Source organism: Nicotiana sylvestris, chromosome 6 (assembly GCF_000393655.2).
Source record: "Nicotiana sylvestris chromosome 6, ASM39365v2, whole genome shotgun sequence".
In the NCBI taxonomy this organism is placed as follows: Eukaryota; Viridiplantae; Streptophyta; class Magnoliopsida; order Solanales; family Solanaceae; genus Nicotiana; species Nicotiana sylvestris.
Genome location: NC_091062.1, coordinates 188,636,655 through 188,661,012, shown reverse-complemented (window position 1 = coordinate 188,661,012; position 24,358 = coordinate 188,636,655). Strand labels below are relative to the sequence as shown.

The 24,358-nt window shown below is 38.3% G+C and overlaps 1 protein-coding gene across 1 annotated transcript; it reads right to left on the bottom strand.

Annotated features, from left to right (window-relative positions):
* Positions 1-15,535: 15,535 nt before the first annotated feature.
* Positions 15,536-20,206, bottom strand: LOC104217769 (probable serine/threonine-protein kinase PBL25). The gene is made up of 5 exons (XM_009768088.2): positions 19,661-20,206; positions 18,855-19,051; positions 18,220-18,409; positions 17,162-17,553; positions 15,536-16,055 (listed from the first exon to the last, which is right to left on the bottom strand). Exons 1-5 carry the CDS (start codon positions 19,866-19,868, stop codon positions 15,693-15,695), a joined length of 1,350 nt encoding a protein of 449 aa, XP_009766390.1. The 5' UTR covers positions 19,869-20,206; the 3' UTR covers positions 15,536-15,692.
* Between the last annotated feature and the right edge of the window lie 4,152 nt (positions 20,207-24,358).

Sequence of the window (24,358 nt, the reverse complement as noted above, 5' to 3'; positions counted from 1 at the left end):
TTTGAGCTCAGGATCACTTCCTGCAAGGCATAAAACACGTACTAAGTGCAATTCACTATCATTTAAACTCAAACACACGTAAAAAATGCAGTCATTGGCATGTAATACTACGGCTAAAATATGGGTTTCTAGCCTAACATCACATGGCGCGCAGAGTTTGAGCATTTGCGCCAGGGTACTGTAATGATCCGACTGGTCGTTTTGTCTTTTAGAACCCCGTTCCTTAAAATAAAACTTTTCGTGCTTGCTTTAACTAGTTTACGACTTGCGGGGATGGTGGGTTCGGGATTTGGAAGAGTTTGGAGTGAAATATGCCCATTTGATTCCTTAGGATTTTCTTAAAAGGAGGAGTTTGACTTTGGTCAACATTTCAAGCAAACGGACCCGGATTCATGATTTGACGGTCCCGGAGGATCCGTAGGAAAATACGGGACCTGGGCGTATGCCCAGAATCAAATTCCGAGGTCCCTAGCCCAAGTAATGAATTTTTATCATAAATTGTTGATCTGAAGTTTTAAAGATTTAAAGAAACTAATTAATGATTGATTCCATGGGTATCGGGCTCATATGTTGGTTCCGGAGCCCGCTGGAGCCCGGTACAGGTCCGATATATCATTTAAGTTTTGCCCGCAAAATTTGGTGTCAATCCGAGTAGTTTTATGGCGTTTCGGCTCGTTGGATGAGAATTAAGAACTTGAAGTTCATAAGTTTGATTCATTTGGTTTTAGAGGTGACTCTTAGATTTAGCATTGTTTCGGGCGTTCCGAAAGTTCGAGTAGGTCCGTCTCGTGATTTCAGACTTGTCGGTATGTTCGGGCGGGCCCGGGAGCCCTGAGCGTCGAACGGACGAGGCTCGAGTGAAGTTGAGAATTTGGAGAAGTACTGAAGCATCTACTTCTGTCATAAGTAGCCTCGCAGATGTGGCCTAGAGCTTGCCAGGCCAAACCGCAGAAGCGGCTTCGCAGATGCGGCTTCAAGACCGCAGAAGCGGTCCTAGCCCTTTTAGCCAATTCCGCAGATGCGGTATCCTCTTGCAGATGCAGGACCGCAGATGCGGAAACTGCTGAAACAGTGAGCTTCATTTAAGTCGAACTCCAGCCATTTTTGACCATTTGGCACTCGGGTATTGAGCAATTTTGGAGCTCTTGAGAAGGGATTTCCACATAGCATCGTGAGGTAAGTCCATCCCCCTTATTTCTAAGTTTAACACTCGAGTTTTGGGTAGATTAACACCTAAAGATTTGGAGAAATCAAGGGGTTAGACCTAGACCTAGGGTTTTAATAAAACTTAGATTCTACCACGAAATTGGTTATGAAATGGATTAGAAATCATATATTATTGATCCTTAGGTTATATAGAAAAACTTTCTTCGGAAAATTTCGGAATCCGGGCACGTGGGCCTGGGTCGGATTTTAGGAAACTTGTATTAATGGTTGGGAAATGGCTTAAATAGATAGGATTCGATCTTGTGAGCTTATATTGACTAGTTCCTACCTCATTTAACTAGTTTTGGATTGTTCGGCTCCGAATTGAGTGTTTGGGCTCATTCGTGGTATTGGAAGTGCACTTTGGAGCGAAGTGAGTCTCCTTTCTAACCTTGTAAGAGGGAATCGTCTCCATAGGTGTAATAATTGAGTAATTTACTGCTAAATGTGGGGGCTACGTACACACTAGGTGACGAGAGTCCGTGTGTAGCTACTATTATGTTAATTATCCAGGTAGTCTAGGACCTGTATCATGTTATATTTGTGAATGTCTCCATATTTTCTTGCTAATGTGATCACTTAGGGCATGTTAAAGACTTGGAAAGTAATATAAGCGAAGGTATACACTTGTTGGACACTTGTATGAATTTACTTGGAATTAAATGTGCATTCATGTGTTATCTTGATATTAATAGATATTTGTGGATCGGGCCGATCGCCTCGGTAGAAATAAATACATCTATGGTTCGTGCCATTTGACCCTCTGGCAGTGCACAGTTTATTTTCTGTTGGATCGGGCCATCGACCTCGGCATAGTGTGTGCATGATATCTATGTGAAATCTTATCCATGACTTGACCGGCTAAATATTTGAAATGTACATGGCTAATTGTAAAATTGTTAAGAACATGACATATTACCTCTTGCTACAAACTGTTGATTATTTGTGACTTTCATGCTTAGTGTAACACTTCATTGTATTATTTGACCTTAGTAAGTATCAAGTAGACCTCTTGTCTCTACTTCTTCGAGATTAGATGGGATACTTACAGGGTACATATTGTTTATGTACTCATACTACACTTTTGTACTTAATTGTACAAGATCTGAGGCAGGTATACCTGGCTATCAGACTGGTGCGCGCCCCTGATTCATAGACCAAGACTTCCACGGTGAGCTGCTCCCTTCCTGTGCCGTTCAGCAGCTTGATGGGGTCTTTCTTTACTTTTGTTGTCTATTCTATCCCGGACAGTAGGATAGTATTATTCTTTTGTACATTCTACTAGTAGCCCACTACTTGTGACACCATGTCTTGGCACACATATTAGTATACAGTTCTTTTGGGTTGTATAATTATTATAAAATATTGCTTATCATCACCTGTTTTAATTGCAAATTAAGAAATGTTGTAACCGATTTGGGTAAGTAAAATAAGAATTTACTAATACTTCTGCGTTGGCTTGTCTGACAACGGTGTTGGGTGCCATCACAACCATTAGTGGATTTTGGGTCGTGATAGGTACTATGACTGTCTCAGAGTATGCTGTCCGTTACACCAGTTTGGCTAGGCATACACCAGCCCTGGTTTCTACTGCTCGTGAGAGGGTTCGCCGGTTTATTGAGGGCCTTATTCCTAGTATCAAGTCTAGCATGGCTCGTGAGTTGGGTATGGATATTTCTTATCAGCAGGTGGTGAGCATTGCTAGGAGGATTGAGGGTATGCATGCTATAGAGAGAAAGGAGAGGGAGGCCAAGAGGTCCCCAGAGTCGGGCCATTATTTTGGTGCCCGTACCCCAGCTGCAGGTCGTCATGGTAGGGATTATATGAGTCATCCTATTCATTCAGCTCTTCCAGCAGCCAGTAGTTCTCCAGCTCCTCCTAGACCTCAGGCTTATTATGCACCACCGGTATCTAGCGCACCTCCTGCGTGGGGTGCTTTCAGGGGTCAGTCCAGCAGACTTGGCCCGAGCCAGTCACAGCCACCACGTCCTCCTAGAGATTGTTTTGAGTGTGGTGACATACCTCATATGGTGAGGGATTGCCCCAGATTTGGGAGGGGTACACCTCCACAGACTTCTTAGCCACAGCATGCCCAGCAGAGTTCTCAGGCTATGGTTACAGCTCCAGTTACTACCCCACCTGCTCAGCCAGCTAGAGGTGGAGGTTAGGGAGGTAGAGGTCGCCCTAGAGGGGGAGGCCAGGCCATATACTATGCCCTTCCTGCCCGTACCGAGGCTGTTGCCTTCGATTCTGTCATCACAGGTATCATACTGGTTTGTCATAGAGATGCATCAGTTCTATTCGATCCAGGCTCCACTTACTCTTATGTGTCTTCTTATTTTGCTCCACATTTGGGTGTATCTCGGGATTCTTTGAGTTCCCCTATTTATGTTTCTACTCCTATGGGAGATTCTCTTATTGTGGAACGCATTTATCGATCGTGTGTGGTTGCTCTTAGTGGTTTTGAGACCAGAGTCAATCTATTGTTGCTCAGTATGGTAGATTTTGACATTATCTTGGACATGGACTGGTTGTCACCCCATTATGCTATTTTTGATTGTCACGCCAAAACCGTAACGCTGGCTATGCCAGGTATACCGCGTGTTGAGTGGAGGGGTAATTTAGATCACACTACCAGTAGAGTTATTTCTTTTCTTAAAGCTCAGTATATGGATGAGAAGGGGTGTGACGCGTATTTAGCTTATGTGAGAGATGTCAGTATTGATACCCTTTCAGTCGATTCAGTTCTAGTAGTACAGGATTTTCCTGATGTGTTTCCAGCTGATCTTCCAGGCATGCTACCTGATAGAGATATTGATTTTGGCATTGATTTGTTGCCGAGCACTCAGTCTATTTCTATTCCTCTGTATCGCATGGCTTCTCCTGATTTGAAGGAGTTGAAGGATCAGTTACAGGAATTACTTGATAAAGGTTTTATTCGACCTAGTGTATCACCTTGGGGTGCTCCTATCTTGTTTGTGAAGAAAAAGGATGGTTTTATACGTGTGTATTGATTATCGCCAGTTGAACAAAGTTATAGTTAAGAATCGTTATCCTTTGCCTCGTATTGATGATTTGTTTGACCAGATTCAGGGTGAACGGGTGTTTTCTAAGATTGACTTGCACTCAGGTTACCATCAGTTGAGATTCAGGAGCCAGATATTCCGAAGACTACTTTCAGGACTCGGTATGGTCATTATGAGTTCCTTGTTATGTCATTCGGGCTGACCAATGCCCCAGTAACCTTTATGCATTTGATGCACAGTATGTTTCAATCATATCTTGACTCGTTCGTCATTGTCTTTATTGATGATATTCTAGTGTATTCCCGGAGTCGGGAAGATCATGAGCAGCACTTGAGGACTGTGTATCAGACTCTAAGAGAGAAGAAGTTATATGCTAAGTTCTCGAAATGTGAGTTTTGGTTGGATTCAGTGGCATTCTTAGGCCACATGGTGTCCAGTGAGGGTATTCATGTGGATCCGAGAAAGTAGAGGTCGTGCAGAGTTGGCCTAGACCATCCTCATCTACCGAGATCCGCAGTTTCCTTGGGTTGGCGGGCTACTACCGTCATTTTATGGAGGGGTTTTCATCGATTGCAGCCCCTTATGACCAGGTTGACCCAGAAGGGTGCTCCGTTCCAGTAGACGGAGGAGTGTGAGGCGAGCTTTCAGAAGCTCAAGACAGCTTTGACCACAACCCCAATTTTGATACTGCCTACAAGTTCGGGGTCTTATACGGTCTATTGTGATGCCTCGAGGGTTGGCCTCGTAGCGGTGATGATGTAGGATGGTAGGGTGATTGCCTACGCATCCAGACAGTTGAAAATACATGTGAAGAACCACCCTATTCACGACCTTGAGTTAGCTGCCATTGTCCATGCCCTGAAGATTTGGTGCCATTACTTATACGGTGTGCCTTGTGAGATTTATACTGACCATCGGAGCTTGCAACACATGTTCAAGCAAAAGGATCTAAATTTGAGCCAGAGGAGGTGGTTAGAGTTGCTGAAGGACTATGACATCACTATTTTGTATCACCCGGGCAAGGCCAATGTGGTGGTCGATGCTTTGAGTCGCCGGGCGGAGAGTTTGGGGAATTTGGCTTATTTACCAGCATCGGAGAGTCCTATGGCGATGGATGTTCAGGCCTTAGCCAGCCAGTTTGTGAGATTGGATCTTTCAGAGCCTAATCGGGTTTTAGCTTGCGTGGTTTCCCGTTCTTCCTTATTTGATCGTATCAGGGAGCGGCAGTATGATGACCCTCATTTGATTGTCCTCAAGGACAAGGTTGAGCACGGTGATACCAGGGATGTGACTATTGCTGATGATGGGGTATTGAGGATGCAGGGTCGGATTTGTGTACCCAATGTTGATGGGCTTCGAGAGTTGATTTTAGAGGAGGCCTATAGCTCGCGGTATTCCATTCATCCGGGTGCCACGAAGATGTATCAGGATTTGAGGCAGCACTACTGGTGGAGGCGGATGAAGAAGGATATAGTTGGATTTGTAGCTCGGTGCCTCAACTATCAGCAGGTAAAGTATGAGCACCAGAGACCGGGTGGGTTGCTTTAGCAGATAGAGATTCCGGAGTGGAAGTGGGAGCAGATCACCATGGATTTTGTAGTTGGGCTCCCACGGACTTTGAGAAAGTTTGATGCTATTTAGGTGATTGTGGATCGGCTGACCAAGTCCGCTCACTTTATCCCTGTGTGTACTACTTATTCCTCGGAGCGGTTGGCGGAGATCTATATCCGAGAGATTGTTCGTCTATATGGTATTCCGGTTTCTATCATTTCAGATAGAGGTACTCAGTTCACATCATGATTCTGGAGAGCCGTTCAGCATGAGTTGGGTACTCAGGTGGCGTTGAGTACAACATTTCACCCTTAGACGGATGAACAGTCCGAGCGCACTATTTAGATTCTTGATGATATGCTCCGTGCGTGTGTGATTGAGTTTGAAGGGTCTTGGGATCAGTACTTGCCATTGGCGGAGTTAGCTTACAACAACAGCTATTAGTCCAGCATTCAGATGGCACCATTAAGGCTTTATATAGGAGACGGTGTAGATCCCCGGTGGGTTGGTTTGAGCCAGGTGAGGCCAGATTATTGGGCACAGACTTGGTTCAGGATACTTTGGAGAAGGTTAAGGTGATTCGGGATAGACTCCGTATAGCCCAGTCCAGACAGAAGAGCTACGCGGACTGGAAGGTTCGTGATGTTTCCTATATGGCTAGAGAGCGGGTTCTGCTTCGGGTTTCGCCTATGAAAGGCGTCATGAGATTCGGGAAGAAAGGAAAGTTGAGTCCAAGATTTATTGGCCCTTTTGAGATATTGGGGCGTGTTGGGGAGGTTGCTTATGAGCTTGCCTTACCTCCCAGCTTGGCCGGAGTTCATTCGGTATTCCATGTTTCGATGCTCCGGAGATATCATGGTGATCCATCGCACGTGTTGGATTTTAGTTCAGTCCAGTTGGATAAGGATCTATCCTATGTTGAGGAGCCAGTGGCAATACTACACAGGCAGGTTAGAAAGCTGAGGTCAAAGAACATTGCATCAGTAAAGGTTCAGTGGCGGGGCCAGCCGGTCGAGGAGGTGACCTAGGAGACCGAGCAGGATATGTGCAGCCGTTACCCGCATCTTTTCACTACTTCAAGTATGTATTTATGCCCGTTCGAGGACGAACGAATGTTTAAGTGTAGGAGGATGTGACGAACCGACCGGTCGTCTTAAGAATTAACGCTCTGATCCTCTATTAACTGTTTTTTCCAAGTTTAATTCTACTATTTTGATTTGCCGGGATATTCGGTGTTGAGTTTCCGAGAGTTTTGGGACACTTAGTCCCTAAATAAGAGCTTAAGTGTTGGAAAGTTGGCCTTAGTCGGAATAGTATGAAGACGGCTTCGGAATAAAATCCGATGGTTTCGTTAGCTCCGTTAGGTGATTTCGGGGTTAGGAGCGTGTTCAGATTGTGTTTCGGAGGTCCGTAGCTAATTTAGGCTTGAAATGCCGAAAGTTGAATTTTTGAAGTTTCCGGTTCGATAGCGAGATTTTGATCCGAGGGTCGGAATATAATTCCGAAAATTGGAGTAGCTCCGTAATGTTGAATGTCACATGTGAGCAAAATTTCAGGTCATTCGAACGAGGTTTGATAGACTTTTTGATCGAAAGCATATTCTTAGAGTTTTGGAATTCTTAGGCTTGAATCCGATAAGAAATAGGTGTTTTAATGTTGTTTTGTGCGTTCCGAAGGTTGGAACAAGTTCGAATGAGGTTATAGGATATGTTGGTATGTTTGGTTGAGGTCCAGAGGGCTTCGGGTGAGTTTCGGGTGGTTAACCGGACCATTTCTTGATGTTTGAAGTTGTAGAAAAACTGCTGGTGTGTTGCAGACCAGTTGTTCTTCGCGTTCGAGAGTGGCCATCGCGTTCGCGAAGGGATAGGTCGCAGAGCTGAAGGTTTGGCCTTCGCGTTCGCGAAGGGCTGGGGTCTTGATCTACGCGTTTGCGAGAAGGGGGCCGCGTTTGCGATGGGCTGGGAGCTGAGCCTTCGCGATCGCAAAGAAGGGGTCGTGTTCGCGAAGAAGGAAATATGGTCAACGTCAATTTGTGCTTCACGAACGCGATGGTTTGACCGCATTCGCGATTAAGGGAATCCCTCGGCAGATTTTTAAAACCCAAAATCGAGGATTTGAGCCATAATTTATATTTTGGACTTGGGAGCTCGGGAGATTGCGATTATAGAAGAGATTTTCACCGGGGTCAATTGGGTAAGTAATTCCTACTCAGTTTAGACTAATTTCCATGAATCTACACTTAAATTCATCCTTTAATTCGAAATTTTGGTAGAAATTGGGGGAAAAGTTCTTAGACCAAGAAATTGAGTTTTGATTGGAGATTTGACATCGGATTAGGATAATTTTGATATGGTTAGACTCATGAGAGAGAGAATTCTGAAAATATAAATTTTACCCGATTTTGAGATGTGGGCCCGATGGGCGTTTTGGTCATTTTACCTAATTTCGCGTATTAGCTTAGAATTTCTTTGTAGAATCAGTTACTTGAAGTGTTATTTATATTATGAAATTGAATTGACTAGATTTGGGCCATTTGGAGTTGAGTACTCGTGGCAAGAGCGTGGTTTCGAATTGATTTTGAGCCGGTTCGAGGTAAGTAGCTTGTCTAACCTTGTGTGGGGGACCTTCCCCTTATGATTGATATATTTGGTGATTGAAATGCCTTGTACGTGAGGTGACGAGTGCGTATTTGTGCTGATTGTTGGAAATTCGGTTTTCTTTAAGTAATTACTAGTATGTTTCCTTTCCTGTTTCTATTATTTGTACTATTAAGCCTGTTGTTAGCTTAGAAAAGCATGTCTAAGTGACTTAATTGCTTTATTTTCTCAACCTGCCTTACCTGAATTCTGTGCAGCATGCTAGGCTAGGATCACTTGTTGCCTTAATATGAAACCTTGTCATTTCTATATATTTTCTTGTTGCTGCTGTGTATTTATTTTGGGACTACGGATGCGGGATTCTGGTAGCTCCCCCTTGCCTGTTTATTTTGGGACTACGGATGTGGGATTCCGGTAGATCCCCCTGCACAGTTATATGGAACTACGGGAATGCACCCGATAGATTCCCCCAGTACTGGGTATTTACATTTGGGACTACGGACTAGGATTTCGGTAGATTCCCGCGCATTATGAGTTGGACTACGGGACGGGATCTCCGGAGATCCACTGGTTATGTACATATGGGACTACAGGATGGTATCCTGGGAGATCCCCGATTGTTATTATTGATGTTGAGCTATAATAAGACTGTCCGTTTTTAATATGCCATCACATATGAAATATCTGAATTAATATTCTTACTCCTCGCCTTATTTTCCTCAAGAATTCAACACTTTCTAGCAATTGATTCTCATTCCTCAATCACTTACACAACTAGAAATTCAGCCAAAATCGACTTCAGTCGGTCAAAAAATTGGCCAAAGTCAGACAATTTTTTAAATTATTTTTTAATTTTTTATTTACGAAACCGAACAACTTCAGTTGGTTTGTTTGGTTCAAAAATGCGAGAAAACTATTTTTGCATCCTGCGAAATTTATTTTCAAGAAACCGACCAACTTTGGTCGATTTTTCATTAAAATAAATTAAAATTAATATTCAAAAAAATTGACCAAAATCGATCGGTTTATTTCCGTCAGTAATTTTATTTTTTAATAAAATAAACCGAAATCAGTTGGTTATTTCGTGCGGAAATGCAATTAAAGAGTATAAATAAAATAAAATAAAGTCTTAAACCAAAATGCACCAATGGTCTAGTGGTAGAATAGTATTCTGCCACAGTACAGGTCCCGGTTCGATTCTCAAATAGTGCATTTTTTAATTACATAATATAAATACCGACTTCGGCCTTTTTTGGCAGCTTTTTTCTTTTTTGGTCGTTTGTGAAATTAATTGACCGACCAAAATCGATCAAAAAATACCGACAAAAGTCGGATATGTCAGTTTTCGGTAGATTTTTGCCAATTACCGACCAATATCGGTCGATTATAGCAGTCGATTTCCTCCTTTTTTTAGTAGTGTTAACTAGTCATGTCTATGGAGTACTGAAGCCATAAAAATTACTATCAAACAAACTTCAATCCAACATCTGTTTGATAATTGAAATAAACTTAAATGTATATGCATATATCACATCAAGAAAATCAACCACCAACAGGTGTAGTAGAATGGTAAAGGTTCCTCTACTTCTAACCAGAGGTTCGAGACCTAAAAATGAAATCTTCTTTGGTAGGAGCACTAAACCCCCATAGTAACTTTTCTACGGAGCGAGTTCGGATTCATCGGACCAGTGAATTCCGGATATCAGATGATTAACTCAAAAATAAAAGAACTAGAAGATCATGTGGGGTCCAGCCCATAAATTAAGGAAGACAACTTTCTTCCTTTGTCTTCTTTTTCTAAATTGGCAGCCATTTTTCCTTTCGCATAGTCAACATTGTAGGCTGTCAAATGTGGTAGGCGTGCAGAAAGAAAATGTCAAGTGTAGTAGGTGAGGTTCTGCCTATAAAAGGAGAGCTTCGGCTCTCATTTTTGACACACCAATTTCAGAGGAAAAATATATCTAAGATTTAGAAAGAAAGAGTGAGGCTTCACAGACAGAGTATAAGAAAATAGTCTGTGAGAAAAATAGAGAGTGAGTGATATTGTAGTGAGGTGGGAATATCAAAAGAGGGTTATTTCTTTTGAGTGTTGTAGTGGTCTTTTGAGTATTTTACTCGGACCTACAATGTGTAAAATTCCTTGCTATAGTGATATTAGTTGCTCTTCTCAGGGCCGTGGTTTTTTTCCTTATTGAAAAGAGTTTTTCACGTAATAATCTTGGTGTCGTTGTTACTCTTTTATTCTTGTTAATTACCGTATCTCAGTGCTACGCTATTATTCCGCTTTATTACCGTGAATATTATTTTGTAGGGGTTTATTCCCAACAACTAGTATCAGAGCACAGGTTCTGCTAATTCACTAAAATACTATTCACTATCGGTAGTATTATACTCGGTGAAAAATAAAAATGTCTGAAGTAAAGTACGAGGTAGCAAAATTCAACGGAGATAACTGTTTCTCAACATGGCAAAGAAGGATGAGGGATCTGCTCATCCAACAAGGATTACACAAGGTACTAGATGCTGATGCCAAAAAGCCTGATACCATGAAAGCTGAGGATTAGGCTGACTTTGATGAAAGAGTTGTTAGTGCAATCAGGTTGCACTTATCAGACGATGTGGTAAATAACATCATTGATGAAGACACTACACATGAAATTTGGACAAGGTTGGAAAGCCTATACATGTCCAAAACGCTGACAAATAAGTTGTACCTGAAGAAGCAATTATACGCCCTACACATGGGTGAAGGTACGAATTTTTTGTCACATATAAATGTATTTAACAGACTAATCACACAGCTTGCCAACCTCGGAGTGAAAATCGAGGAAGAAGATAAAGCTATCTTGATATTGAACTCGTTGCCATCTTCGGACGATAATTTGGCAACAACCATCCTGCATGGTAAGACTACTATTGAGTTGAAAGATGTCACATCGGCTCTTCTACTCAATAAGAAGATGAGAAAGAAGCCTAAAAATCAAGGACAGGCTCTCATCACAGAAAGTAGAGGCAGGAGTTATCAAAGGAGTTCGAGTAACTATAGTAGATTCGGAGCTCGTGGGAAGTCAAAGAACCGATCCAAATCAAGAACCAGAAATTGCTACAACTGTGATCAACTAGGTCACTTCAAAAGAGATTGCCCAAATCCAAGGAAGGGCAAAGGTGAAACCAGTGGCCAGAAGAATGACAACAACACTGCCGCCATGGTACAAAACAATGATAATGTTATCTTCTTTATAAATGAGGAAGAGGAATGCATGCACCTGTCAGGTCCAGAGTCGGAATGGGTGGTTGACACAGCGGCATCTTACCATGCCACGCCGGTAAGAGATCTTTTTTGCAGATATGTAGCAGGTGATTTCGGCACAGTGAGAATGGGTAACACAAGTTACTCAAAGATTGCGGGGATTGGTGACATTTGTATCAAGACAAATGTCGGATGCACATTGGTTCTAAAGGATGTGCGGCATGTACCTGATTTGCGGATGAACTTGATCTCGGGAATTGCTTTAGACCGAGATGGATACGAGAGTTATTTTGCAAATCAAAAGTGGAGACTCACTAAGGGATCATTGGTGATTGCAAAGGGAGTTGCTCGTGGCACGTTGTACAGGACAAATGCAGAAATATGCCAAGGTGAATTGAACGCGGCACAAGATGAGATTTCTGTAGATTTGTGGCACAAAAGAATGGGTCATATGAGCGAGAAGGGATTGCAGATTCTTGCCAAGAAATCACTCATTTCTTATGCCAAAGGTACAACGGTAAAACCTTGTGACTACTGTTTATTTGGTAAGCAGCATAGAGTCTCATTTCAGACATCGTCTGAAAGAAAATTGAATATACTTGATTTAGTATATTCTGATGTTTGCGGCCCAATGGAAATTGAATCAATGGGCGGTAACAAATATTTTGTTACTTTTATTGATGATGCTTCACGAAAATTATGGGTTTATATTTTGAAAACCAAAGATCAGGTGTTTCAAGTTTTCCAGAAGTTTCATGCTCTAGTAGAAAGGGAGACGGGTCGAAAGCTAAAGCGTCTCCGAAGTGACAATGGAGGTGAGTACACTTCAAGGGAATTTGAAGAGTATTGTTCAAGTCATGGGATCAGACATGAAAAGACAGTTCCTGGAACCCCACAGCACAATGGCGTAGCCGAGAGGATGAACCGCACCATTGTGGAGAAGGTGAGAAGCATGCTCAGAATGGCTAAACTGCCTAAGTCATTCTGGGGTGAAGCAGTTCAGACAGCCTGTTACCTGATCAATAGGAGTCCATCAGTTCCGTTGGCGTTTGAAATCCCAGAGAGAGTCTGGACCAACAAGGAGGTGTCCTACTCGCATCTGAAGGTGTTCGGTTGCAGAGCTTTTGCACATGTACCAAAAGAGCAGAGAACAAAGCTGGATGATAAATCTATTCCCTGCATATTTATCGGATATGGAGATGAAGAGTTCGGGTACAGACTGTGGGATCCTGTAAAGAAGAAGGTCATCAGAAGTAGAGATGTAGTCTTCCGAGAAAGTGAAGTTGGAACTGCTGCTGATATGTCAGAAAAGGCGAAGAATGGTATAATTCCTAACTTTGTTACTATTCCTTCTACTTCTAACAATCCCACAAGTGCAGAAAGTACGACCGACGAGGTTGCCGAGCAGGGGGAGCAACCTGGTGAGGTTATTGAGCAGGGGGAGCAACTTGATGAAGGTGTCGAGGAAGTGGAGCACCCCACTCAGGGAGAAGAACAACCTCAACCTCTGAGGAGATCAGAGAGGCCAAGGGTAGAGTCATGCAGGTACCCTTCCACAGAGTATGTCCTCATCAGTGATGAGGGGGAGCCAGAAAGTCTTAAGGAGGTGTTGTCCCATCCAGAAAAGAACCAGTGGATGAAAGCTATGCAAGAAGAGATGGAATCTCTACAGAAAAATGGCACATACAAGCTGGTTGAACTTCCAAAGGGTAAAAGACCACTCAAATGCAAATGGGTCTTTAAACTCAAGAAAGATGGAAATGGCAAGCTGGTCAGATACAAAGCTCGATTGGTGGTTAAAGGCTTCGAACAAAAGAAAGGTATTGATTTTGACGAAATTTTCTCACCTGTTGTCAAAATGACTTCTATTCGAACAATTTTGAGCTTAGCAGCTAGCCTAGATCTTGAAGTGGAGCAGTTGGATGTGAAAACTGCATTTCTTCATGGAGATTTGGAAGAGGAGATTTATATGGAGCAGCCAGAAGGATTTGAAGTAGCTGGAAAGAAACACATGGTGTGCAAATTGAATAAGAGTCTTTATGGATTGAAGCAGGCACCAAGGCAGTGGTACATGAAGTTTGACTCATTCATGAAAAGTCAAACATACCTAAAGACCTATTCTGATCCATGTGTATACTTCAAAAGATTTTCTGAGAATAACTTTATTATATTGTTGTTGTATGTGGATGACATGTTAATTGTAGGAAAAGACAAGGGGTTGATCGCAAAGTTGAAGGAGATTTGTCCAAGTCATTTGATATGAAGAACTTGGGCCCAGCACAACAAATTCTAGGGATGAAGATAGTTCGAGAGAGAACAAGTAGAAAGTTGTGGCTATCTCAGGAGAAGTACATTGAATGTGTACTAGAACACTTCAACATGAAAAATGCTAAGCCAGTCGGCACACCTCTTGCTAGTCATCTAAAGTTGAGGAAAAAGATGTGTCCTACAACAGAGGAGGAGAAAGGGAACACGGCTAGAGTTCCTTATTCTTCAGCAGTCGGAAGCTTGATGTATGCAATGGTATGTACTAGACCTGATATTACTCACGCAGTTGGTGTTGTCAACAGGTTTTTTGAAAATCCTGGAAAAGAACATTGGGAAGCAGTCAAGTGGATACTCAGGTACCTAAGAGGTACCACAGGAGATTGTTTGTGCTTTGGAGTATCGGATCCAATCTTGAAGGGCTATACAGATGCTGATATGGCAGGTGACATTAATAACAGAAAATCCATTACTGGATTTTTTTTTACATTTTCAGGGGGAGCTATATCATGGCAGTCGAGGTTGCAGAAGTGTGTCGCACTCTCTACAACTGAAGCGGAGTATATTGCCACTACTGAAGCTGGCAAAGAGATGGTATGGCTCAAACGGTTACTTCAAGAGCTTGGATTGCATCAGAAGGAGTATGTCGTCTATTGCGACAGTCAAAGTGCAATAGACCTGAGCAAAAACAATATGTATCATGCAAGGACGAAGCATATCGACGTGAGATATCATTGGATTCGAGAAAAGATAGAGGATGGGTCTATGCAGGTAAAGAAGATTCATACAAGTGAGAATCCTTCGGATATGCTGACCAAAGTGGTACCAAGAGATAAGTTTGAGCTATACAAAGAACTTGTCGGCATACACTCAAACTAGAACCTCCGGTGTTACCTCCTTCATGTGAATGGGACTGGAGGGGGAGATTTGTGGGGTCCAACCCATAAATTAAGGAAGACAACTTTCTTCCTTTGTCTTCTTTTTCTAAATTGGCAGCCACTTTTCCTTTTGCATAGTCAACATTGTAGGCTGTGTCAAATGTGGTAGGCGTGCAGAAAGAAAATGTCAAGTGTAGTAGGCGATGTTCTGCCTATAAAAGAAGAGCTTCGACTCTTATTTTTGATACACCAATCTCAGAGGAAAAATATATCTGAGAGTTAGAAAGAAAGAGTGAGGTTTCACAGACAGGGTATAAGAAAATAGTCTGTGAGAAAAATAGAGAGTGAGTGATATTGTAGTGAGGTGGGAATATCAAAAGAGGGTTATTTTTTTTGAGTGTTGTAGTGGTCTTTTGAGTATTTTACTCGGACCTACAATATGAAAAATTCCTTGCTATAGTGATATCAGTTGCTCTTCTCAGGGCCGTGGTTTTTTCCCTTATTCAAAAGGGTTTTCCATGTAAAAATTTTGGTGTCGTTGTTACTCTTTTATTCTTGTTAATTACCGTATTTTGGTGCTACGTTATTATTCCGCTTTTATTACCGTGAATATTATTTTGTAGGGGGTTTATTCCCAACAGATCAGTCGCGAAAACACCCTTTAATAAGAGGCATCATCCGACACCATTGACGGATCTATGTGCCTGTAATATATATATTTTAAGAAAACTAATAATTATATATACAACAAATAACTCCGCATGAAAATAATAGAAAGTAAATATCAATTTTGAGATATGAAGTAACGCCTTAAGACCACTAGAGTCTCAGACTCAAACTCACTTACAAGTCAAATTTATGACAAGAAACTGACATTGTTTTAACGCAAAATTTTACATAAGCCAACTATATAAAGATGCTATGGTAATCTTTCATTTTGAGTTCTTGAATTTGAACCCCATTCTATGGCTTCTGCAACTGCTCTCTGGCGTTCTTTTGCAGATGTTTTAATTTCTTCATTATCACTTTCATTATCGGCTGAAACTTCAGGTAATGGATCAGGAGATATTGACGAAACGAATCCGTTATCCGATGATTCAGCCCAAAGGAAACTGAGAGCAGTGACAACATCATTGATCAGTGGACGTACTGCTGGATCTTCTTGTAGGCACATTGCAGCAATAGCAACTGCTTGATTGAAACTTCTTTTTGGGAAGTCTTCTTTAAGAAGTGGATCTGCTAGTTCTGTGTATCTACTTGTGTCTTTGAAAATCGGCTCGGCCTGAAAAATTAGAGAGACGGATGTATAATTCATGTATAATATGAGTATAGTCTATGTATACCGGCTAAAAAAGTAAACGGTAAATCTGACCGGTTGTTTGTGTAAAACACCCAAAATTAGATGAAACTCACGATGCAGCTAGGATACCATGGGATTATGGTAACAATCACTTAAACATAGAATGGTAAAAGGATTTAAGTTATATATAATAATAGTATAAGGAAGGGCAAAATAAACAATTGTTCAGCCAAAACCTAACTGCATTCGCTAGCGAAAAAGTAATAAAATGTGTATATTATATGTATGTGATACACATATATAAAAAAAAATATTTGTTGGTAATATATATTACTCTATAAAGAATGTACGCACTATTATTGTAATTTAATCGGCTAAAGTAGGTTATTATTCTGTTTTTAGGCTACTAAATATCCGGTTTGCATTAAAGAGTTACAGTGTTTATTCCTATAGGTCAACTTATAAGGTGTAAAAAACTTTATAGTTTTATAGTGTTAGTGCACAAAACATAAACTCTTAAAGATATTTACACACTTAATTATAAGATATTTGTAGGTACGTTTAATCAATAACCAGGTAAAAATATAACTAACCTACTATTAAAGGTTAACTTGCATCATTATTATAAAGAAAATCATTGTACTGTCAGTATATATATATATTTATCTTAAAATCCTTGTGCCAAAAGCTCACTTAATCATGAAAATGCTTCTAAAGTTAAAATCTTTGTTGGTTAGACTCTTCAAAAATATTGTCGCACTCATATTGGATCCTTAAAAAATATACTCTACTACTTTTGAAAGATCCGGCACATATCCGGCACGATTTTTTAAGAGTCCGAGCAACATAGGTTAAAAAAGGTAGAATGGTGCACGAAGCATCTCATGTTTATACAGGGCCCGGGGAAGGGCCCCATCCCAAATGACGTGATATAGGCAGTCTACCCTGATGCAAGTATCAATGGCTGATTCCACGGCTCGAACCCGAGACTCACCTATAGGTCACAGGGAGACAACTTTATTGTTGCTCCAAGGTCATACGGAGACAACATAGGTTAAAATGAATTAAGAGGAAAATGTTTCACTTACCCAGGCAACTAAAATCTGGTCATGTCCATTCTTTGTAGTATCAACAGCTCTCTTTCCTGTAATTAGCTCCAATAAAACAACACCAAAGCTATAGACATCAGATTTGACAGTAAGTTGTCCTGTTCTTTGATACTCTGGAGCACAATAACCATAAGTTCCCATAACTCTGGAAGAAACATGGGAATTATCACCCATTGGTCCAAGTTTGGCTAAACCGAAGTCTGATAATTTTGCATTAAACTCTTTATCCAGCAAGATATTTGAGGACTTCAAATCACGGTAAATAACTGGTGGATTGGCTTTATGATGTAAATATTCAAGACCCTTTGCTGCATTTAATGCTATTTTCATCCTTGTGAACCAATCCAGTGGAGTTCGATCTGGTGGAAGATCTAAAGAAATAATTCTATATTAGATTAATATATTTCCATGTATTACAATAACAAACTCGGTATAATTCCACAAATGGAATTTGGGAAGGGTAATGTGTACGCATACTTTACCCCTACCTTGTGAAGGTAGAGAGACAGTTTCCGATCGACATTCGGCTCAAGGAACAGTTGAAAGGAAGTAACAAATAATAGCAACAACAAGATAATAAGATAAAGGGAGCAAATTGCATCAGTTAAAAGAGTTATATATATGATAAATTGGATACTAAGATTCCAGTTCATCATTTACAACTTTTTTTGTATGATTCTGCAGGACCAAGAGTCGACTTAACTTATATATGCTGGCAGTTTAAAAGATTATTCAAATTATTGGTGTACTTTTACATGTTATAGCGAGGCAACTGATTTATTTTTCAGGAGGTTATTGATTCCTTTTTTCATGAAAAATTACATGCAGTTATCTTTTTAAGTGATCTAATTGTAAAAAAATCTTTTGACTGTCAAAGTGTATAAGTTAACATCTATTTTGCACATTCATAGACTATAGGACATTTAAAAGATAATTAAAGATAATAACTTATAAAAAGTGAGATTAATAACGTGGAAAATGAGGCCAGTAATGCAAGAAAAATAGGGTAGAAAAATGAGAAAGAAGAAAAAATTTACCAAAAAGATGATCCTCTAATGCTCCCAATGGCATATACTCATACACCAGAAGTCTCTGATCTCCATCAGCACAATATCCAATCAAATTTACAAGATTTGTATCGTGCAAAAGGCTTAACATCAACACTTCTACAAGGAATTCTCTGTTTCCTTGCAATCCATTACGGTCAAGCTGCTTTACTGCTATAACCTGAAAGAGAAGTCTCAGATTAGGACTTGTTTTTTTATCAACGATTAAACTCTTTTTTTTTTACTACCTACGGTTTTGATGCCATCTCGAATTGAGAAATCTCTAATTCTCTATAGGCACAAGTGCTAGTTTTGAGAAACAAAGCCGATGTAGATATACGAATTACTCATTATATAGGTAGAGAAAAAAATGAACTACTAGTGCAATTTCAGGGTCGAATGCATTATAGAGCAATTTAAAGGGCAACTTAGTGTACGAAGCATTTTGCGTTCACGCAGGATATGGGGAAGGGCTGAGCACCCCAAGAGATGATGTAGACAGCCTACCCCTGATTCCACTGCTCGAACTTGTGACCTATAGGTCACACAGAAACAACTTTATCGTTGCTCCAAAGCTCCCTTTCAAGAAATGTATAGCAGAAAAATTTTAAAAAAAATCTGAATACCTGGCCAGTTTTGTCAAGGCGGCCCTTATAAACACGTCCAAATCCACCTTCGCCTATCAGATATTCTTGGCGGAAATTCTTTGTAGCTGTTGCCAATTCCCTATAAGTGAAAGTCTGAGCTGCAATATTCTTGTTCTCTTCATCCTTTTTAGATGAATTTTGGTGCCTGGTTTCTGCTGGAACATTTCTTATTTTTTCTGAGAATTGGAAAGATATGATTTATTAGGAAATGAAAACATCACACTCAAATAATATGTTGCCCGGACTTTCCAAAATGTTGCGGCACCCGCATCAGATCCTTCAAATATTCGCTATTTTTGGAGGTCCGACACACACTCGGAGATATTTTTGAAGAGTCCGAACAATATAATTGAAATATTTCCATTAGCTGGTGCTATAATAGGTTGTGAGATCATTTCGATTGGTATGAGGATAAATTGGAAGATATACCCATATATAATATAAACTGCGATTCATTATTTTTAAATTTTGGATCCACCTCTAGTTTTCGATTGATGTTACTATATATCTTAAAGGTTCTCGAACAACTGAAGCAGTGAGGATCGAAATCGGTCCAAAAAGAACAATACATAATGAAGAGTTTACGCAAAAAATATGGATTTACTATGGATTTCATGGGCTTTGAATTCAGCAAATTTTACGCCAGACTCACATAAATGCGAAAAATCACTAAATTTTCAATAAATGTTAAATTCTGAATCATAATTTCAAAAGTCCAACATTTAGCCGTAAGAATATAAAAATTGAACATATAGAATTTAAATCTTGAATCTGCCTCGAGTTACCTGGCTGCGACGACTGAGGTCGTTGCGGCGGGTGAGAATGTGGCTTATTATGATGCGTCTTTGGCTTAGACGACCAAGGCTGTGCTTGTTGTGGCGATAAGTTTTCTCTATGAGGATGAACAGCAGTTGTTGATGTTTCTTTTCTTTTTGTACATTTCCTTTTGGATGTTGTACTCTCATTGGACGAAAAACATGAAAAACAAATCATGTCTTTTTATTCTTTAAATAAAAATCCCACAATGGCTTCAAATTCTCAAAAAATTGAACAAAACAAAAAACAAGCAAATTCTCCAATCTTGAAAAGGTTGCTTGCTATAAAAGTTTCATCTTTATAGCATCGAACCTTAAAAAAAATTATTGAAAGAAAAAACACGGGTCTTGTAAATATATGCAGAGACCCAAGAATGCAATTAAAGAAGAAAGGTATCTATAAATATGTATTTAGCTAATTAAATTTTTTTGAATGAATTGATTTTAATTTCTGAATAAGCCATTTTTGTTTAGCTGGAGACAGAGAGAGGAAAGTTGATGGGGGCATGTTTTAGTTTTTTTATTAATTATTTTCTTATGATTTTTTCCGTGGAAAATGGGGATATAATGGAAGGGAGGATTTGGAGGAATGTTTGGTAGAGATGTGTGAGAGATACGTGAGAAGTTGGAACCAATATTCTATTCGTTCACATTTAATTGTCATGTTTCCCTTCCAGAAATTCAATTTAATTAATCTTTGAAGTTAAATTAAATTAGATTATCTTAATATTTTAAAATTAAAATTTAGATATTAAAAACTATACGAAAATACATGTTAAACGTGCTATAAATATTGTAGGAAAATACATGTTAAAATATTGATCAAAGTTTATGTAATTTAACTCTCGAAAAGCGAAATATGACAACTCAATAAAAAAAAGGAAGTATTAATTATATACCTATAAATAAGTAGAGAGTAGCATTCACAAGATTTTGTACAAATGGTGTCAATTAATCGTGAATTATCATAATCTGTTAGTAAATGTGATTTGATTTAAGACACCGTTGGTTTGAATCTCTACTTGTTATCTTAAATTGGTATTTACTTTTATTTTTTGTATGTATTATATATGAATATATTATATTTTATTTTTTCAGAAAAATATTATTTTGTTAGACATACTCCTAAAAGAATTTTTCTGCTACATGACACCTTCTGCAAAGCGCGTGTATAATAAATATTTGAAAAATTAATCCAAATAGTTATTCACATAATCTCTTAAATTAAAAATAATCGGTGGATGTATAATATATCACCGTTCAACGGTAGGTTCTAAGCAAGAGGTTCAATTTATCTAATTTTTTGTGTAAATTAGAATTAATACACATATTTAGAAACTATAAGAAAATAATATTGTAAATCAGAATATTCTAACATTGAATAACTCAAAGGAAATTTAAAAACAAATAAATTGCAAAAATTGCATGAACTGGAATATTTAAAAGAGCGCTTCAAGTACATAGGCAGAGGTGCTCGGCACATTCTATTACATGAGTAGCTGTTTCAAAGGAAAAATCTTAAAAAATAAGAAGAAATTAACATATAGAAGGGGCCTTCAACCACAGACAAGATTGTCTGCAAAGTCAAAAATACTTTTTTTTATAGATTTATATACATATCATTAGTGGCAAATCCACGATAGAGTCAGTGGTTTTTTTTATGTGTTAATTTTTGTTTTTTACGCACACATATATCATTCGAATTAAATAGTATGAATTTTAGTCGTCTACTGCGATCAAACATAGGAAAAAGTAAGTATTTGGGGAAGGTAAATAAAGATATAGGAACAAGAAACACCCCATGATGTCTCTAAATATCATCAAATTAAAAAATAAAATCAAATGTTATAAAAAATTAAGTTATATATTAGTGTAAAAATTAAAGAATTAATTATAATAGATAGTCTGCAGATATATAATATATGTATAGTTCATAAGTATATAATATGTGAATAATAGTGTACAATTTATGTATACTAGAACAATGAATACGTCCGACCATGTCCGATAAATTTCTTACACTATAAAGAGTAATGTTTCTGTCATCCATGGTACCCAAAAGGGATTTTTATATAAATAGCCGGTCAAATTCACTGTTTACTATATATATATATATATATATATAATATATAAATTATCCATATATTATACCTTCATCGGCTATTTTTAGCTTAAGTGATTGGACGGACGGCTATTTGGATTAATTCTTCTGCCCAAAATTTATGCAGCAATTTACGTCGGAAACTGTTGTAAGTGCTTTTAATCATCAGCAGCCAAAAGCATTACTAGATACACGTAGGGACTACAATAAAACAAAGAGAGAATATCAAAGTAGAAATATCATGAATTTTAAGGCAAAGCTAAAAGTCTAGAAATAAGGGTGTATATAGGTCGAGTTGGTTCGAATTTCTTAATTATCAAATCAAATCAATGGTGTTGGATTTTTAAATTTATAAACTAAACCAAACCAAGAAAATCAGGTTTTTCAAACTCACTTTTTCTCGGTTTTTTCGGGTTTTTTTTGGTAAAGTCTTCATAACACAAAATATATAACTTGTGCTCCAAATTTTTCTTTAGTCTTAGTAAGATACAACTATATAATGTATTTTGCAAGAAAATAATATAATAATATGAGATAAGTCATAGTTTTATACTAAAATATTCAATAACAAAGATAATAAAATTACATAAAATAAATATAGCAAATTAATGCACCATAATAAAAATTAATATAATCTAAAATACTATATAGATCATGCTAGCTAAAATAAGTATTTTAGCTAATAAGTACTAGTATTAGTTACATAACTAAGCACTAAAGAAAAAGATAAATTAAGTTATGCATTTTTATTATAATCAATGTAAAACTAAAAAATAGATATCCAACACTATCGTCATTCCTAGTGTTGAATTGAATTTCTTTTGTTAGCATTAGTATTGATTTGAACTTTGTTTGAGTTACTACATTTATGGGCTATAAAATTTATTCACTATTCAAGAATGTTAAGTCCAAACTTCAAATAATACGTTAAAAGATAAAACTGTGAAAAAGTTTAAGAAATATGTATAAATTACATTACAATAAATATTCATATATATAAAAATATTTTTAAAAATTGTATAAATATATTATTGGGTTGATTTGGTTTCGTTTGACTTTTTTTAGTTAAAACTAAACCAAACCAATTATAGTCGGGTTTTTTTTTCAATACCAAACCACTATCGGATTTTTTTCCCGATTGATTCGGATTATCGGTTTTCTTTGTATACCCCTTATCTAGAAATATGCTTTGTGTTTTCTGTACTTTACACTTTACTAGATCAGCTGTACAGATTCTTTGAAGAATAGGAAAAGTAATGAAATTTTGATGATTATCAAATAATATGCTCGTGATATAATCTTTGGTATCCACTTTCTTGTATTGACAAATCCAAAGTAATACAAATCATATACTATCTGGCAAAAACAAAGTTTTCTCTTCTTCTCCTCCCACGCTCTGGATATTAGTGTAGACACTGAATTTCAGCAGATCAAGATCAAAGGCGGATCCAGGATTTGAGCATAGCGGGGGCACCACTGTCTTTAACATAGATATATAAGTTAGTAGCGATAAAATTTAGCGTGCTAACTCCTTGAAAATTTAATGATTATGAGTCAATGATCAAAAATATCTTTTAAAATATCAAAAACTTACTCAAATAAAATCAAGATTAAATATTCGTTAGGTAGTTCAAGCAGAGTCTCAATCGCCATCGCTAAATCGACGGAGGTATGCTACTTTGCCGAAATGATTTTTGAAGGCACAAGCATTTTGGAGTTTTTCTATCGCTCTTTTTGGGGGGAATTTTGTTGAATTACTTATTTTAATACAAGTCAAGAAAATGATGATGCTTATAAACTTAGTTATCATGATAAAGAATATAAATTGGCTTCTTGCTAATGGAATATTTTATTCCTCTCCAATTTTCTTTAATCTTTTTATGTCTCTCTCTGTTACCTTTTTCAAATTCTAGAAAGACGTTTCTCAAAAAAGTTTTTGACTATTTTATATAGAAACTCTAAAGAACTAATTATGAAGAGAAGCTTGGTTTGAGGCTTTTGAGAGAGAGATTTGAAGGGAGCAAAGCTAAACTAAATTCACTACATGTACTAGTGCTAAAATATTTTTGAACTCAAAAAAGATTAAAAAAGAGAGAGAAAAAACCAAATTGAGCTCTAAATACAGAATACTAAACTACCTTGAATTCAAAGAGGAAAAAAAAATAAAATGAAAAAGAGCATGCATTGCTGCTGCCGCTGGGTCTTGAACCCACGTCATCTTGAGAGGGAGGAGCAAATGCCGCATGTTAAACCATCCCAGCAATCAAACTTTTGTGTTTGAGGGGGCACATCAAAATTATTTAGGGGGTCCTTGATGTATATACAAGTATATATACACGGTTTTTGCCGAAGTTAACGGGTTCCGGTGACCCCTCTAGTGACCATGTAGGTCCGCCTCTGATCAAGATAAATCTTAAATTCAAGATGACTTTTGAAATATTAGGACTCTATTAGGGTTACTTGGTGGTTAATCCACCCAAACCCTAATTTATGCCTATAAATAAGGTTACATATGTCCTTTAAAGACAATCTCAATAGTTTCATGAACTCTCGGAATATGCACAAAT